Source organism: Suillus discolor (assembly GCF_016758755.1).
Source record: "Suillus discolor strain FC423 chromosome Unknown F5147scaffold_42, whole genome shotgun sequence".
NCBI classification, from domain to species: Eukaryota; Fungi; Basidiomycota; class Agaricomycetes; order Boletales; family Suillaceae; genus Suillus; species Suillus discolor.
This window is the reverse complement of record NW_024541289.1, coordinates 126,130-140,233: the sequence shown is the minus strand read 5'-3', so window position 1 is coordinate 140,233 and position 14,104 is coordinate 126,130. Positions and strand designations below refer to the sequence as shown.

The 14,104-nt window shown below is 47.8% G+C and overlaps 4 protein-coding genes across 4 annotated transcripts; 1 reads left to right on the top strand and 3 right to left on the bottom strand.

Annotated features, from left to right (window-relative positions):
- The first annotated feature begins 70 nt into the window (after positions 1 to 70).
- Positions 71 to 2,569, top strand: F5147DRAFT_704772 (FMN-dependent dehydrogenase-domain-containing protein). The gene is made up of 16 exons (XM_041437912.1): positions 71 to 200; positions 269 to 301; positions 351 to 359; positions 415 to 457; positions 511 to 573; positions 623 to 752; positions 800 to 900; positions 955 to 1,048; positions 1,104 to 1,190; positions 1,247 to 1,537; positions 1,590 to 1,650; positions 1,703 to 1,737; positions 1,792 to 2,023; positions 2,073 to 2,152; positions 2,201 to 2,333; positions 2,382 to 2,569. The coding sequence occupies exons 1-16, from the start codon at positions 119 to 121 to the stop codon at positions 2,429 to 2,431; spliced, it is 1,524 nt and encodes a 507-aa protein (XP_041290730.1). The 5' UTR covers positions 71 to 118; the 3' UTR covers positions 2,432 to 2,569.
- Positions 2,570 to 2,591: 22 nt separating this feature from the next.
- Positions 2,592 to 4,085, bottom strand: F5147DRAFT_704768 (S-adenosyl-L-methionine-dependent methyltransferase). Its single transcript, XM_041437911.1, has 5 exons — positions 3,756 to 4,085; positions 3,573 to 3,702; positions 3,206 to 3,513; positions 3,002 to 3,150; positions 2,592 to 2,933 (listed from the first exon to the last, which is right to left on the bottom strand). Exons 1-5 carry the CDS (start codon positions 4,077 to 4,079, stop codon positions 2,786 to 2,788), a joined length of 1,059 nt encoding a protein of 352 aa, XP_041290729.1. The 5' UTR covers positions 4,080 to 4,085; the 3' UTR covers positions 2,592 to 2,785.
- A 1,983-nt stretch (positions 4,086 to 6,068) lies between these two features.
- F5147DRAFT_704761 (cation transport protein-domain-containing protein) lies at positions 6,069 to 10,128 on the bottom strand. Its single transcript, XM_041437910.1, has 21 exons — positions 9,894 to 10,128; positions 9,634 to 9,823; positions 9,551 to 9,585; positions 9,199 to 9,500; positions 9,038 to 9,146; positions 8,250 to 8,979; positions 8,082 to 8,197; positions 7,932 to 8,023; positions 7,829 to 7,875; positions 7,768 to 7,775; positions 7,698 to 7,712; positions 7,508 to 7,651; positions 7,292 to 7,453; positions 7,207 to 7,241; positions 7,139 to 7,154; positions 6,928 to 7,082; positions 6,860 to 6,879; positions 6,780 to 6,806; positions 6,668 to 6,722; positions 6,564 to 6,619; positions 6,069 to 6,513 (listed from the first exon to the last, which is right to left on the bottom strand). Exons 1-21 carry the CDS (start codon positions 10,076 to 10,078, stop codon positions 6,247 to 6,249), a joined length of 2,766 nt encoding a protein of 921 aa, XP_041290728.1. The 5' UTR covers positions 10,079 to 10,128; the 3' UTR covers positions 6,069 to 6,246.
- A 1,009-nt stretch (positions 10,129 to 11,137) lies between these two features.
- Positions 11,138 to 14,099, bottom strand: F5147DRAFT_270676 (armadillo-type protein). Its single transcript, XM_041428954.1, has 5 exons — positions 13,845 to 14,099; positions 12,858 to 13,761; positions 12,727 to 12,804; positions 11,917 to 12,675; positions 11,138 to 11,862 (listed from the first exon to the last, which is right to left on the bottom strand). Exons 2-5 carry the CDS (start codon positions 13,731 to 13,733, stop codon positions 11,293 to 11,295), a joined length of 2,283 nt encoding a protein of 760 aa, XP_041290727.1. The 5' UTR covers positions 13,734 to 13,761; positions 13,845 to 14,099; the 3' UTR covers positions 11,138 to 11,292.
- Positions 14,100 to 14,104: the final 5 nt, after the last annotated feature.

Sequence of the window (14,104 nt, the reverse complement as noted above, 5' to 3'; positions counted from 1 at the left end):
TCCAGTCGGCTACGGCGCTCCGTTGGTTCTTATGACCTTGGAGTCTGGCCACGGTACACTTGTAAGTGAACTTTTTCAGACAGTCGTGTTCAAGCTCTCTTACAACGCGACCACTACCATGGCAGGCTCAAGCAAGACGTACTCTGGCAAGGAAGTCGCTGTGCACAACAGCCGCGAGAGCTGTTGGATCATTGTACATGGTGGGTTCATATTTCAAATATAATTTCGGCCTTCTACTCGTCTAGCTGACTTGGGCCTTTTTCTGTAGGCAAGGTTTATGATGTCACAGACTTCCTGGATGGTGAGCCCATTGCAATATGATGAGCTCTAGACTGACTGTACCTTCATAGACCACCCTGGTGAAATACAACTTCTCTTGTATAGAAATGTACATCGACTGATTAATGACCACAGGTGGAAGCAGGATAATCCTGAAGTATGCTGGAAAAGACGCGACGTACGTCATTCTCTATGCCCGCTTTTTCTTTCTTTCTTGTGACATCTTGGCAGTGCAGAGTATGACCCAATCCATCCACCAGATGCCATTACGACCAACCTCAAGCCTGAGAAACAGTCGGTGTTTTTCATTGACATGATTATGCCCAAAACTTACTCGCGTCAGTTTGGGGAGTGTCGATCTCACGACTGTGGAGAAGGTCGAGGTGAAAATTACGGATGAAGAACGTGCACGTCAAGAACGCATTGCTGCTCGCCCACCCCTTTCTGAGATTTTGAACCTGCATGACTTTGAGGTTTGTCTTCACCGTGTGAACAAAGCATATACTCATGTATTTCACAGGCCATCGCGAAATATACTATGGCGGAGAAAGCATGGGCGTATTACTCTTCTGCAGCTGATGATGAAATTACGAACAGGGAGAATCATGCTGCCTTTCATAGGTATATCTAATCATAAACTAACGTATGGAATCTGATCGAAGTTCCATGCTCCAGGATATGGTTCCGTCCAAGAATTCTCAAAGATGTAACAAAAGTTGATTGGTCGACAACGATACTAGGGCAGAAGTCAAGCATGCCAGTGTACATCGTACATCTTTTATTTCCGATCAAGTGTTTAATATTCTAAACAGTTTATTCTACAGACTGCGACAGCTTTGGGAAAGTTGGGTCATCCCGACGGCGAGTTGAATTTGACACGGGCGGCGGCGAAGCATGACATTATTCAAATGGTCTGCATTTCTGATGCATTCATATTGTTAAAGTGCCGTTACCATGTTCGCTACAGATCCCAACCCTTGCGTCATGCTCTTTCGATGAGATCATGGATGCTGCGGCCCCTGGCCAAGTTCAATTTTTCCAACTTTATGTCAATAAAGACCGCGAAATTACGAAACGCATAGTACAGCATGCCGAGAAACGTGGTATCAAAGGCCTGTTCATTACCGTTGATGCCCCCCAACTCGGCCGCAGAGAGAAAGATATGCGACAGAAGTTTGAAGCTGAAGACCCCTCGGAAGTTAGCAAGGCGGACCAAGGGGGGGTTGATCGCTCCCAGGGAGCCGCGCGAGCTATCAGCGTGAGTGACATTTAGTGTTTCATGGTGGTATATGGCTCATATTGGCTGACAGTCTTTCATTGACCCTGGATTGAATTGGTCTGATATGGCATGGTTTAGAAGTATCACTAACAGTAAGGAGCAGAAGCACTCGTCTAAAAATTGCTAGGTCTGATAATTTTGAAGTGCCCCTGATCCTGAAAGGCGTCCAATGTTGGGAGGTACTTTAAGTCATCCTTTCCTGGTATCGAGCCTTACATACATTTTGATACTAGGATGCACTCGAAGCATACGATATCGGACTTAGTGGCGTCGTCCTATCGAATCACGGCGGACGTCAGCTCGATTTCGCACGGTCGGGTCTTGAAGTGCTCGTTGAAGTTACCACCAAACTCAAAGAGAAACGTGGACTCTCGTTTCCCAATGAGAAGTTCCAGCTATTCATTGATGGCGGTGTCCGCCGTGCGACTGACGTATTGAAAGCCGTTGCATTGGGTGCTACAGCTGGTAAATCAAGAAATCATCCATGAAGTCATTCTTTATTGATCCTGTACAGTTGGTATCGGCCGCCCATTCTTGTATGCGTACTCAGCTTATGGGCCTGAAGGTATTGACCAAGCCCTTCAAATTTTACATGTGTGTTTCTTCTCCCCAAAATTCTACATCTTCTGACCACGCTGATAGGACGAGTTTGAAATGAACATGCGCTTGCTGGGGGCATGTAGCATGAAGGAAGTTATACCAGAGATGGTTGACGCCTCGAACATCCACTTGCACATAGTCTCTGTGCCTAGTGATAACCTTTATGAGAGCAACTGTAAGTCTCGTATCTTTTCTTTCGTATTCTGATACAATGTCCTTGCAGACGAGCGACTTCAAGGTGTCCGTCTCAGAGAGATCAAGAATAAGTTGTAGACATTTGTGCCAGACTAGAGCCGGACTCTTGAACCTCCGTCATGCCGCTGTAGATTATTTACATGATTTATCGATTTGAAATAGACTTCGATTGACGTTTGCAGTGCCGTACAAATAGTAAAAATCATGAACTCTCGCTCTTCCTTCTCTTGTCCTTCTCTTTGTCTTATGAGAACAGTTAGACGCATTTTATACTCCGCTTGTACTAGTAAGATATAGACTGCTAGCGAGTAGAACACGATCACATCTACTACTGGAGCATTTGACACTAGTAGGAATGTACATCACAATACTGCGCAGTGCCAGATCCGCTAATGGATGGATCAAAAAGGATTCTGATAACAAAATATGGGGTTAAGCTTGTTTGACCGGACGTAAGCCCCATTCAATCCATGGGGATATTGTCGCAGCTGATGAGGCCTTCATAGCCCATGTGATTGCATAATGTTCCAGAACGAGATTGAGTTCTTCGACCTCATCAAGCATTTCAAGGCTAGATGTTCTGTATCAAATACAGATAAACGAGATTTACTGAATCGTATTAAGTTATGACGTAAGAAGAAGACTTACCTTTCTAATTCTGATGGCTCTATGTAATTACTTCTGATGTTACGAAGCGTCAGCGCCTTCGCAGAAGTGAATCCATGCCTTAAGAAACGGGCGGGGAGAGACTCTAATGAAGGATATGGCTTCGCCCCAGGAAGGGACACATTTCTCGCCTTTGTGATACATTGCACTAAGATCAGACAGTCAACGTCAAAGTGGATGACTTACTCGAAGATTATTCATCATGACCCGCCCAAAGGCATCCTCCAGCCCGAACATTTCATACACCGTACATCCCAGAGTGCCTGGCAATGGAGTGTGGGTGCTTGGGCTGAAGAAGTCGACAAACCATTGGATCAAGGTGGATGAGGCCTCCGGAGACATGTAAACCAGCACGCATTCAAACAACAGAAGTGTTGGAAGAGCAGGTGACAGATACTCTTTGAAGAGCCCTGGAAAAATATCTGCGGGTGGGTTGCGAAGATCGCATGGCAAAAGGTGATATCTGGACGAGTGCAAAGCCTGCCCGCCAAGATCTGTGACAGGAATCATTGCAGAAGTGATTATTTGCAAATCGCTGGGCAACCTCACTGACCTAACTCCGAATGACCAAGAGTAGTGCTAAGCCCACTTCTCGGATTGCGAATGGCCATTGCTTTCTTCAGGGTCACGTCCGGAAAGTCGAGTTCGAAATACGCTCCAATCTGTTCTTTCCAGGGTCCATCCTACTGGTCGTTCACTGTCAGCCCGTCGTTGAAGGCAGGAAGCCATTAATCACCATCAAACGCCAAAACCGTGTATCACTCCCTGCTCCGAGACTGACAATCTGACAAAGTTGCCCCTCGGGCTTGGAGAGTTCAAGCCATTGTTCCACAAGTCTGTCGATGGCTTCAGATCGCACATAGGTGCCAGTATTGATCAATGGTGGCCGCAGGGGCTGTAGCTGCGCCCGAGGTACCAGGGAACTGATGAAGCGGTCGTTCAGATAGCCTTTCCTAACTGCGGATAGTCGTGCCAACGCTGCATCCGAATCCGTCTGACGAATAGCAGCATCAACATCATGAACTCTTTCGCTTCGATTTGCGGGTACGGGCGGGTGCATTGATCATAGATCGATCATGTACATGAATGGTCGCATTGAATATTTGCGTTCAGTTGTTTGTTCAACTTTGTATCTATTGAAGACGCAGGTCTCATTCTTCTTAGATCCATTATCTGAATTACACATTCCTGCCCAGTGCCCACTTATCGCTGAGTTCCTGTATGCATGGCAGGATCAATTGATTCTAGCGTGTTTGTCACGGGTCGCGGAGATAAGTTTCCAATGATTGTGTCACGGAAATGGTGGTGTCGTCTTTCTAGTGACTTTGTGATACTTGAACTAGGATGGCTGAAACTTTGAAATTTCAGTGACTAAACAAACCGATGTTTAACTCATAATCTGATCTTGCTCAAGCAGTACTAGTGCAAGCTTCCTTATCATCGGGCAACCAATACTGTATGTCTTCCATTTGTACCCCTTTGAGCTGATAATCTTCATTCTTATATCTCAAGTTGTGACACAGTCAATATTGAGCACAAACCTTGCTCCTGTACGTGTCAGTATCATACACAGCGCCAGCACATACACATGCCTCGCCCCATAAAGAAAAAGATGCACATGACGAAACACGTCCAACATAGGGTCAATGACCCCAACGGACTAAATCTGATGCAAAAAAAAAAAAAAAAAAACTTGCTCCTGATCGGAGTGTAGCTCCGGGATCATTGTCAATATCGCACAGACTCACTACATGAATTCCTTGTCCTCACTATAGGTTTATCGGGCGAACTATGCCGTGTACGAGGCCTTTTGACAGACATGAACTTTGTCTCCACAAGGTAAGCGGCTGACAAGGCCGATCTTGCCGATTTATTTCAACGGTATAGGCCCAAACTGATCTTATTGTCTTGCCGTCCGTATTCTTTGTTGAGAACACGAGGCCTTCCTTCCACGACAACAAGCAAATGTATTTATTTCTTGTCTGTCCGAAATCTCGGTAAAGTTTTAAAGTTCGTATATATTTCGTTGACTGCACCCAGCAAGTTGAGCAGCAACTGTCTTCTGTTGCTGAAATAGCTAGACAATAATTATCTCCTGTTGAGTTTACAGACATGATAGTGTAACAGGTCACACAATAAATGCATTGAGAATATCCAAGAGGTTTTTCGGTGGGCGCAAATATAAATCAAATTACATAAGGTCCAGGAGTGAACGTTTTTAGTATGGAGCATATCGTAAACTAGTCACGGTGTCCCGCCCCTTCTACCTTGCTCCATACCATGAGGTCAGCTTGTTCGTAAGGTGAGTAAACACCATATAGACTCATCTAATGCAGTTAACGCTATGAGTTAACGTCAGATCTGCCAGGTGGCGGACCGTGCTAATACTTAGGTGGCCCTTGCATTGTCTCGAAATGTCATTTGTCCCCTCGCCGATCGAGTTTCGTGACTTGGTATCTTGCGGCACATTAGTACCTCCAAGATGACTTCGTTTGGCAAACTTTGTTCATGCTACTGGTTTCACCATGATGGCGGCCGACTCGGGCTCCTTATGGTGGTCGCGCGATTGTGCCGTCGAGTTCGGGACTGTCACGGTATTTCGACTCAAGTCCGGCATTTGATTTGGATGAAACTGATTTTGCTTGGCGAACATTTTGGAAATCACATTCACCTTTCTTGTTGCTGCTACGCACATACAGCTTTTTTATTTATCATACGATCTTAGTCACTCAGACCCAACAGGCAAGGCGCCCTCGGTTGCTTGTTCTTCTTTCCCAAACTGACTCCCACCATAGGAAAAACTGGCATGTTAGTCACATCGAATGTGCGTAGAACAACGTACGTGGCGCAACTTGGCGAGACTACCTGCCGCTTCTGTCTAGCCCGGGCGGCCCGCCACGCCAACCTTTCTTGCTTGCCACAGACAAGTGCATGCCGCTGCGAGCACAACACAGGTCCGACAGACAATTCTCCTCAAGAGATAATGTAGACGAATACACTCGTTAACATCCTGTAATCGCTCATTAGGTCTATGTGCCACCATGCCATTTGTCTAATACTAGATGATCGGTGTAGTAGTAGGCAACATCAACCCGTCACCATGACGCGAGTGCCGCAGAGTATAAGTTCATACTAGATGCTAGAGAGCACCTGCGACCCCACGCTGTGTCTTCCAGTGCATCATAGCTGTCACTCCGCTTCTCATCTTCCGTCAGCCGTCCCTCAAACTAATCTAGATCTTGGTTACTGGAAGCCAGACCGTCCTCTTGCGAAAGGGGGTCGCACGTGTGCATAGACTCGCTGTGTGGGCTTGCTTGCCTGTCATCATCCGTGACAGGGACGGGCGGCTCGTCCTTCGTCTTTTCAAATTCGGAGGGGAGCATGATAGCGCGGTCGATGGCCACTGGGAGACCACGATGTCGCCCGCGAAGCATGACCAGGCATAATATAAGCTTTGAAAGAGGCTTCAAGGCACCGGAAAACGAGTAATTTTCCTACCACAGCAAATAAGAATCCTTCAATTATCAACATCTCCATCACTTACGGTAGGTATCCCAAGACTGAGACCAACAGTGCCGTATGCTGAGACTAATTCAAAAACTTGTCGGAGTTGAGCAGAGTCCGCAATTCGATACGATGGGGACATACTGATAGTAAAGATATTAAACCAGCCCTGTATCTCCGTGTTGTCTAAGTTTCCGCGCTACCATTAGTTGAGCTATTAGAACTGTTGCGAATCCTCGGCCGTTGGGCTGCTCACCTCTATGATACAGATCAACACCAGTGCCTACGTCAGAGAAATTCAGTCTACTCCTCCACGGTGACTGCGTACAAGCTTACGAGACACAACCACCACATGTCTGGATAGCCATATGAGACAGATCATTAGACGAGAAAATTAGACATACCAAATGCTAGTTGTCGACGTGCATGCATGGCCAAGTATCGAGACCATACCGTCATCCTTGGGCCTGTAGTTGAAAAGGCATGTTCATCCTCTGAATCATCATCATCCTTGTATATACCCAGGGATTGCTCTTCATAGACGTTTGTCGAGCGGACACTAGATTGATGAGCTTCATAATTACCTATCTGCATGTTTGCCAATGGCGAACGCACCTTAGTGCAATAGGGTCTCGACAGGCAATCAATTTTACGCGTATCGTCAAGATAATTGAGGCACTCACATACACTAACATACATCATGATGACATATATGACTCTGTTCCCTGAAGTTAGAGCCTGTTCCATACAACGATTGCTCAACCTAACTTGACAGCGGGAGCTACTCTGGCAAGAGGAACTATTCCAAACCCCGCAGCACGAACTGCAATAGCCTGATATAATCCAGCGACAACTCTCGTTCCTAAAGGTATGGAATCGATATCAGGGTTACCAATATCAAGGACCAAAAAGCAGAACCAGTCTGTAAAACTATATTGCCGAGTTCAGTATACGATGATAGAGATAGTCCTGGGGTGTGCGTACTTCATGATGACAAGAATTGTAAGGAGAAACCAAGTTTGGTACGAAGGGAAAAGATAAAAAAAGCATCGGCGAGGATGGTCCAGGAGGAAATGCAGCGTTTCATTCAGTCGAGAATCCCTCGGTACGAGTTTCGTGATGATCCAGCTTCCTACGATGAACAACGAGTTTATCACAGAGATAGCATGCTTACATGAGAAACCGGAGCCTTCAGGTTTTTTTTTTGAGTAAAAATTCTTATGCATTCCATATTGAAAACTCACAGTACAGGCTAACGATGATGAATGATTATTATGTTGTTAAAACGAACTCACTGATACTCACAAATGCAGTGTTGCCAGCCAAGATACAAAATATCATGAAGAAGATCACTTAACCAAGAAAATGTCAGCAGCAGCATCCAGTACATACGATATATGATACTCGCTTGGATAAGCTGTTTGGAAGGGCACCATGCTCTGGTCGACAAGAGAAGTTCCGGCATTTGTGTACGCCGATACGACTTGGAACAATGAAAACCTACATTCAGGTTCTGTTAGTTGAGGTCTTGTTACTTAGCGCTTAAGACGCTGCTCACCAAGGAACTGTAATTATTCTAAATTGGGCAGGAGGTACGAAATCGCTCGCCCACTTTGGCAGTGACATGTAAGGAGCAATCACCACGAAGGAAACCAATTGTACGACTATATGATACTACGAAGGCATTTTAAGTTGATGAGGACCACGTGAAAACAAGATCACTCACAGATGCAACTAACCATAGTAGTACATTCAGTGCCCGATATTCAACTCCACCCAATTCCTCAAGCTGTTCGTTGGTCGAAAAATGAAACGCAGAATTCCGCCCAACGACGGCATCGAACGAAATATACGTTACAGGCTTCGTACCCTCCTTAGCGCTAACGCTTCCGCCGTGTGTTGGCCTCCCAGGGACACTCGCAGCGCCACTCATAGTCCGTCCCAGCCCACCGCCCGTCAGTGTAGTAGTAATAGGAATCGTCACAGTTCTCTTCAGTCTATTCGTGGTATTGGGAAACAGCCAACCAAACAACATCCCCAACAGCTCGTGAGGCATGGGAAAACCCCCGAACCCTCGTAGCATCTGCTCCTGTGATTGGTCGATATGATGCGAATTTGATGTGCGCCTAGATCGATGTGTTTGAATGGTTGGGTGCTGTGCTAATGGCACGTGCGAATGTTGGGGGACTACGGAAGAACGGCGGCGGCGGCGACGAGGACCAGACAATCCTGAAACTGAATTATCTGATGAGATTTCAGCCGCATCCGAGCGACCGGTTCGGCTACCGACAGGAAAGAGGGGGGGATGGGAACGAGAAACAGTGGGTGCAAAGTCGATAGTTGCTGTCCGTGGCATTCCAGTCGATGCAGACGTTACAGCACCCTCACCCGCTTCAGGCACGCAGCTCGGGAGTTCCCCCAGACTTCCTGAATCAGAAAGACGACGTGCGCGCCCACTGGTGCAAACCAGATGTCAGGCTCGCTGGTACCAAAAGTAGTGCTGTAGATACCTACCGGGTATTTCTTTGATCTGCAGGCCCCACGTTGACAGTATCTACATGTAGGTTCTTGATCTCGACACCATTTTCCAACTCAAGTTGACGAGGAAAGGGCCCTTGTTCTTCTACTTGCATATTTAAGCTCATCGCAAATTTCAACAAAGAAACGCATCATACCGCTTTCTGTGATCCGTCCGCTCGGGTTGATCAATTTGGGTTGACCATCCATGCGCCTGATCATATCTGGTCTCAGTCTCCTTGTGCTGTCCTTCGGTGTTGTTTGAACATCACCGCTAGCAGAATCCTCCGGTACCGTACTAGGGTTGGTCTTCCTTCGGAAGATGCGGCGGGACCATCCATCTTTGCTACCCACAGAATTCTCTGCAGACGCAGTGGCAAGCTGCTGCTTTGCCTTGATCGTGGCCTGTCGGGCAGCCTCTACTCCGATAATATGATCGAATGTCTTAGCAAAGTAGTACCTGTAAAATTAGGAATGAATATCATCGACGCATACAGTGTGAACAACAACCTCCTGGTGTACACCATCACCCACGACACAATGACCTTGAGCCAAGGTTAGAGAAGTACCACGTCACGATCCAAGGAACGTACTGGGTTTCCAATACACATCTGGATGAACAACAACACTTGCTGCCAAGCGGTAAGCTGGCTCAAGTTCACAGTCGCGAGACCGCACACGGTCATCGCACTGACTGAATTGTACAGCGCATCAATGTATGCAACTGGATATTTGCCATTGCTAGCATAAAGGATTCCAGAGAATATCAGGGGCGTCAAAGTGCTAAAAACACGTGTCATCAAACTCAGTGATGGGCCAATAAACAGCGGTGTTACTAATGTGGCGAACTCACAAGAAGATAACATGTATGCGGAAGAAATTGAGATGTGCCCTGATGGTTTGCCATGGGCCGTGTTCTAAAGATGTTGTTGAGACCTGCGCCGACATCACAGCGAAATCGCGCGTCAGGATGGTGGGCGAACTTGCTGAGAGCGAGAACGACCCTACGTCCACTTCCAACTGGCAATATAATGTCATTGGTCCTGTGACATGCTGATGTAAGCAATACGTCTGTATGCCATTCTATCTAGTAGTGAACGAGAGAGGAGAACGGCCAAAAAATGCCGCCCAATGTGTGTCTCGAGTAGAGTACGCGCAATATGAGAATGCTAGTAAAAGCAAAGCATTATCGAAAACATGGACGATAGGTAGAGTTGTTAGAGATGAGAAGCTCAGCGCTCAGCGGCCATTTTAATTCGACAGTCATAATGATAACAATATATATTGGTAATTGCTAACCTGTGATATCAGTAGAGATGCTGCCTTCACACCGAATATTATAAGAAATGAACGTTAACCCGCGGAACCAACAGCTCCGTGTTCTCGAACTTTCGCACGCTTGGCCCGCGGTTTCAGCGTACATAACATGTTGTCTTGCTCTTTCCACAGTATCGTTGGCATTGGTGTGCGCTCGGCTTTTCGACGAAGCTGTGGAAGCTAGGGTCTTGCCATTTACAAAGCCGGAAGACGTAGCGGGTACGGATCCGAAAAACTATACACTTCGGCTTTTACAGCGGGAATATTTGGCGGCTGGTAATAATGGGGCCCAAGGTATCATCTATTGATCCAAAACCGACGGGTCCTACAAGGACTGGACATGGCGTCATGAGGATATGGCAAAATCAGATCAGCTGGTGCATAATATGATCACCGTGTGTGGAGACAAGTCACTAGGTGGAACTTCGGCCTGGTAGCCGAAATATCCGATAGCGACTCTGGGACAAACTCTGAGCCAAAGTCGCTGGTTGAGTTGCATCTCTTGTGTGCTGTGGGCCGTATGGTACTCCTGCGCTCTTCCCTGGCTTTTGACCCCGCCTCCATCTTCCTCTCCCACAACGCAGAAGATTGAAACCTCCGAGTCGTCTTTTTGTTTCATTTGCATCTGCAGTATAAATCCTCGGGGCTATGAATTCAGCTATTGTATCTATGAGACCTGTAACCCGTACAGTATTGTTATCGTGCACCTCATACCCACCCTGTAATGTAGCTAACGGCTAGCTAAAGCCTTTGTCTCTATGCAATATCGGTCAACGATACCACAAAGGGGACGAACGCAAAAGTATCGTAATGTATATATTCCAGTGTGCGAAACATCAAAAAAGTTCGGAATATGATCAAAAAAGCAAACGAAAATAGAAATGCAATGAGTATATAAGAAAGAAATGGATTGAAAACGTCACATGCGAGTGGGATCAAGCCACGAGAGAGACTAGCTTGTCGCCATCCTTGAGCTTCGAAACGACCCGGCGGAGTCTCTCAGGCTCATTCTGGAACCCAGCACCTCTGAGCATGATAGCCATATATGCGGACGCCCTGGGAGCATCGATGGCAATACTGTCCAGAACTGCTGTCATGGGCATGAATCCCTTCTCAAACCCCTCGAGCGTACATTGTCCGTTCCTCATAGTCTGCGCGAAGAAATCGCTCACCAACCTTGAATCTGCCTCTTTGCCCTTAAGCGCGGATGCAACCAGCTTGTCCACGAGCCGGAAGCGGTGCTCGTCAGGAATATTGGGGAAGTATCCATCTGCCTTTTGGAGATTGCGAACCGCGAAGAACTCCTTCGCGTTTTCATCAATCTTCTTCACGGTTGCTGCGGTGGGTACCCTTTTAGGTTCTTTGGAGGGAGTCGTGACATGCTCTGGAGTAGTATGAACGGACCGTGGGAGAAGCTGAAGTTTCCTGCGCTGTGCAGCGGGCTCAGGAACACCAGCATGATCGTTCCGCTTAAGTCCTAAAGAACGACTGGGTTTCGGGGACATCTTAAGGGTCGGTTCAGGATTCTGACTGCCCACAAACGCGCTACTTGGACTCACAACGGTGGGGGCACCTATGGTAATCTTGCCAAATTGTGACAGATCAACAGTTTCGGGTGTCGCCCATGGAACAGAACCATCCGGAGCAGCCCTGCTATCAGGGCCATTGTGCTCGCTGCCGCCTCGAGGACGACCGAGAGACATGCGTATCTGCCGATTGTCCACGAGACGGAAGCTTAGCTCATGCGGAACATTGGTGAAGTAGAGCTCCACCTCTTGAAGATCGTGAACAGCGAAGAACTTTTTCACTTCTTCATCGATCTTCTTCTTCACGTCTGTTTCTGACATGGCCATAGGTGCGGTTTCAGTTTCTTCTTCCAAAGGTGTCGTGGCATTCTCTTCAGTAGTATGAACGGACCGTGGGAGAAGCTGAAGCTTCCTGCGCTGTACAGCGGGCTCAGGAACACTAGCATGACCAAGATCAACGCTCGTTTTCCGACTCGACGAATCACCGAGCTTTGTGGACACCTCGGGGTTCTGGCTGAACATGTGGAACATGTTTGAGCTCGGAGTCGTTTGTGAAAGCCCCTCCCGCTTGCTGTCCTTCGTGCCAGCCTCGGAGATGTCACTTGGACATGTCACGTTGGTAATATTACTAAACGGTGACAGATCCTCAACCTCGGGAAGCGCCTGCGGAACAGTTTCACCTGCAACAGCCCAGCCATCAGGATCCTCTTGGGTGCAGTCGCTGCTCTTTCGGGATTCACTACCAGACATGCTCCTCTGACGCTCCTCTGCAGCTGCAATCTGCTTGGCGGCCTGCAACACGAGTGTCAATGTGAAAATGTTAACGACACCAATCTATCTTACCAGCCAATGAACTGCAGCAATCGTCGCGGGAGCAGCATCTCGGTCCATCCATATGCGATCACGCAACTCGATAACGTCCTGAGATCACGATGGTGAGTAGGACAGAAAACGATACCCAAAAAATGCCCCACCTGAAGCATGAATTGCATGCGGGTGCTGACAATATTGTTCTTCCACAACTCTTTCATGCGCATGAAGTAAATATCCATATGCGCGCGGGCCTTCGGCGTGTCAAGCAACTGGCCAACCGTCTTTAACAGTTGACACAGGCTCTCAATCTTCTCTTCCTCCGGGTTTTCGATGTTGCCCAACAGCTTCATCACACAATTGTGCATGATACGCTCCGTAAGCATGCGTACCTTGAACAACTCGCCAATAAACGTGATGAGATTAAGACCCTGGCGCTTTGCCCTCTCAAAATCGGCAGTAGTAGCATCCTTGGCGAACCACCCATGCTCAAAGTCTTCTTGACACCGGTTGAGGAGATATTTCCGGAAGAGATGGCCACCTCTGATTGGTTTGCCCTCCATATTCTTGACCCCGTCATCTTGTACCTCAGGACTGATCTCCTCCATCATCTTCCGACACAGCCGCGCATACATCTCGCTCCAAGCAGCCTCATCGATGGCTTTCTCGAAAATGAGCCTGATGACTTGGATGAGCGTCCGCCCATCCTTCTCATTCACACTCTTGTTGGCCCAGTGGATGATCTGATCTGAAATCATCTCGAATTTCTCCATCGTGAGCTTGTTGAGTAGCGCCTTGACCTTACGGTCGACCAGCTCAGGTGAATCGACATCAGATTGACCTTTGCGGGCCGTACTGGCAGGAACCCAACGGTTGGCAGATAATTCGAGAGGTGCAACGGGCTCAACGCCAGAACCCCGTCCTAGCTGGGACATCGGTGACTGGTTGGCACTACCACGTGTCATAACACGTCTACTATGTGTCCTGCCAGAGCCACGCATGGGATGGCCAGGGTCGCCCTGGCTGGGTGTGTGCACCATCGGAGCACGCAGTTCAGCAGTAGCACGGCTATTTGCAGAACGGACGTTGGACGGCATGGCAAAACGCTGTTCGCTGGTCAGCTCGCTTCCTGGGGACGGGAAGGTGCCTACCTGAAAACTGTCTGGAACAGAGGGTTTCTGGTAGTCGATGTGAGGTTGACGTTTGCGCCGGGTCGTACTTGGGACGAGAATTGTGGCAGACATTGTGGAGGAGCTGGAGATTATCATTGGCGCCCAATCTGCATACTATCTATCTTGCTGCGCAGTGCGCATGTGATTGTCCTACGGGCCGCACACGACTGCATTAATACAGCTTCTTGCAATGAGGCTTGCATTAAAACTTGCTAGATTGAAGCCCAGGCTGCAGGACC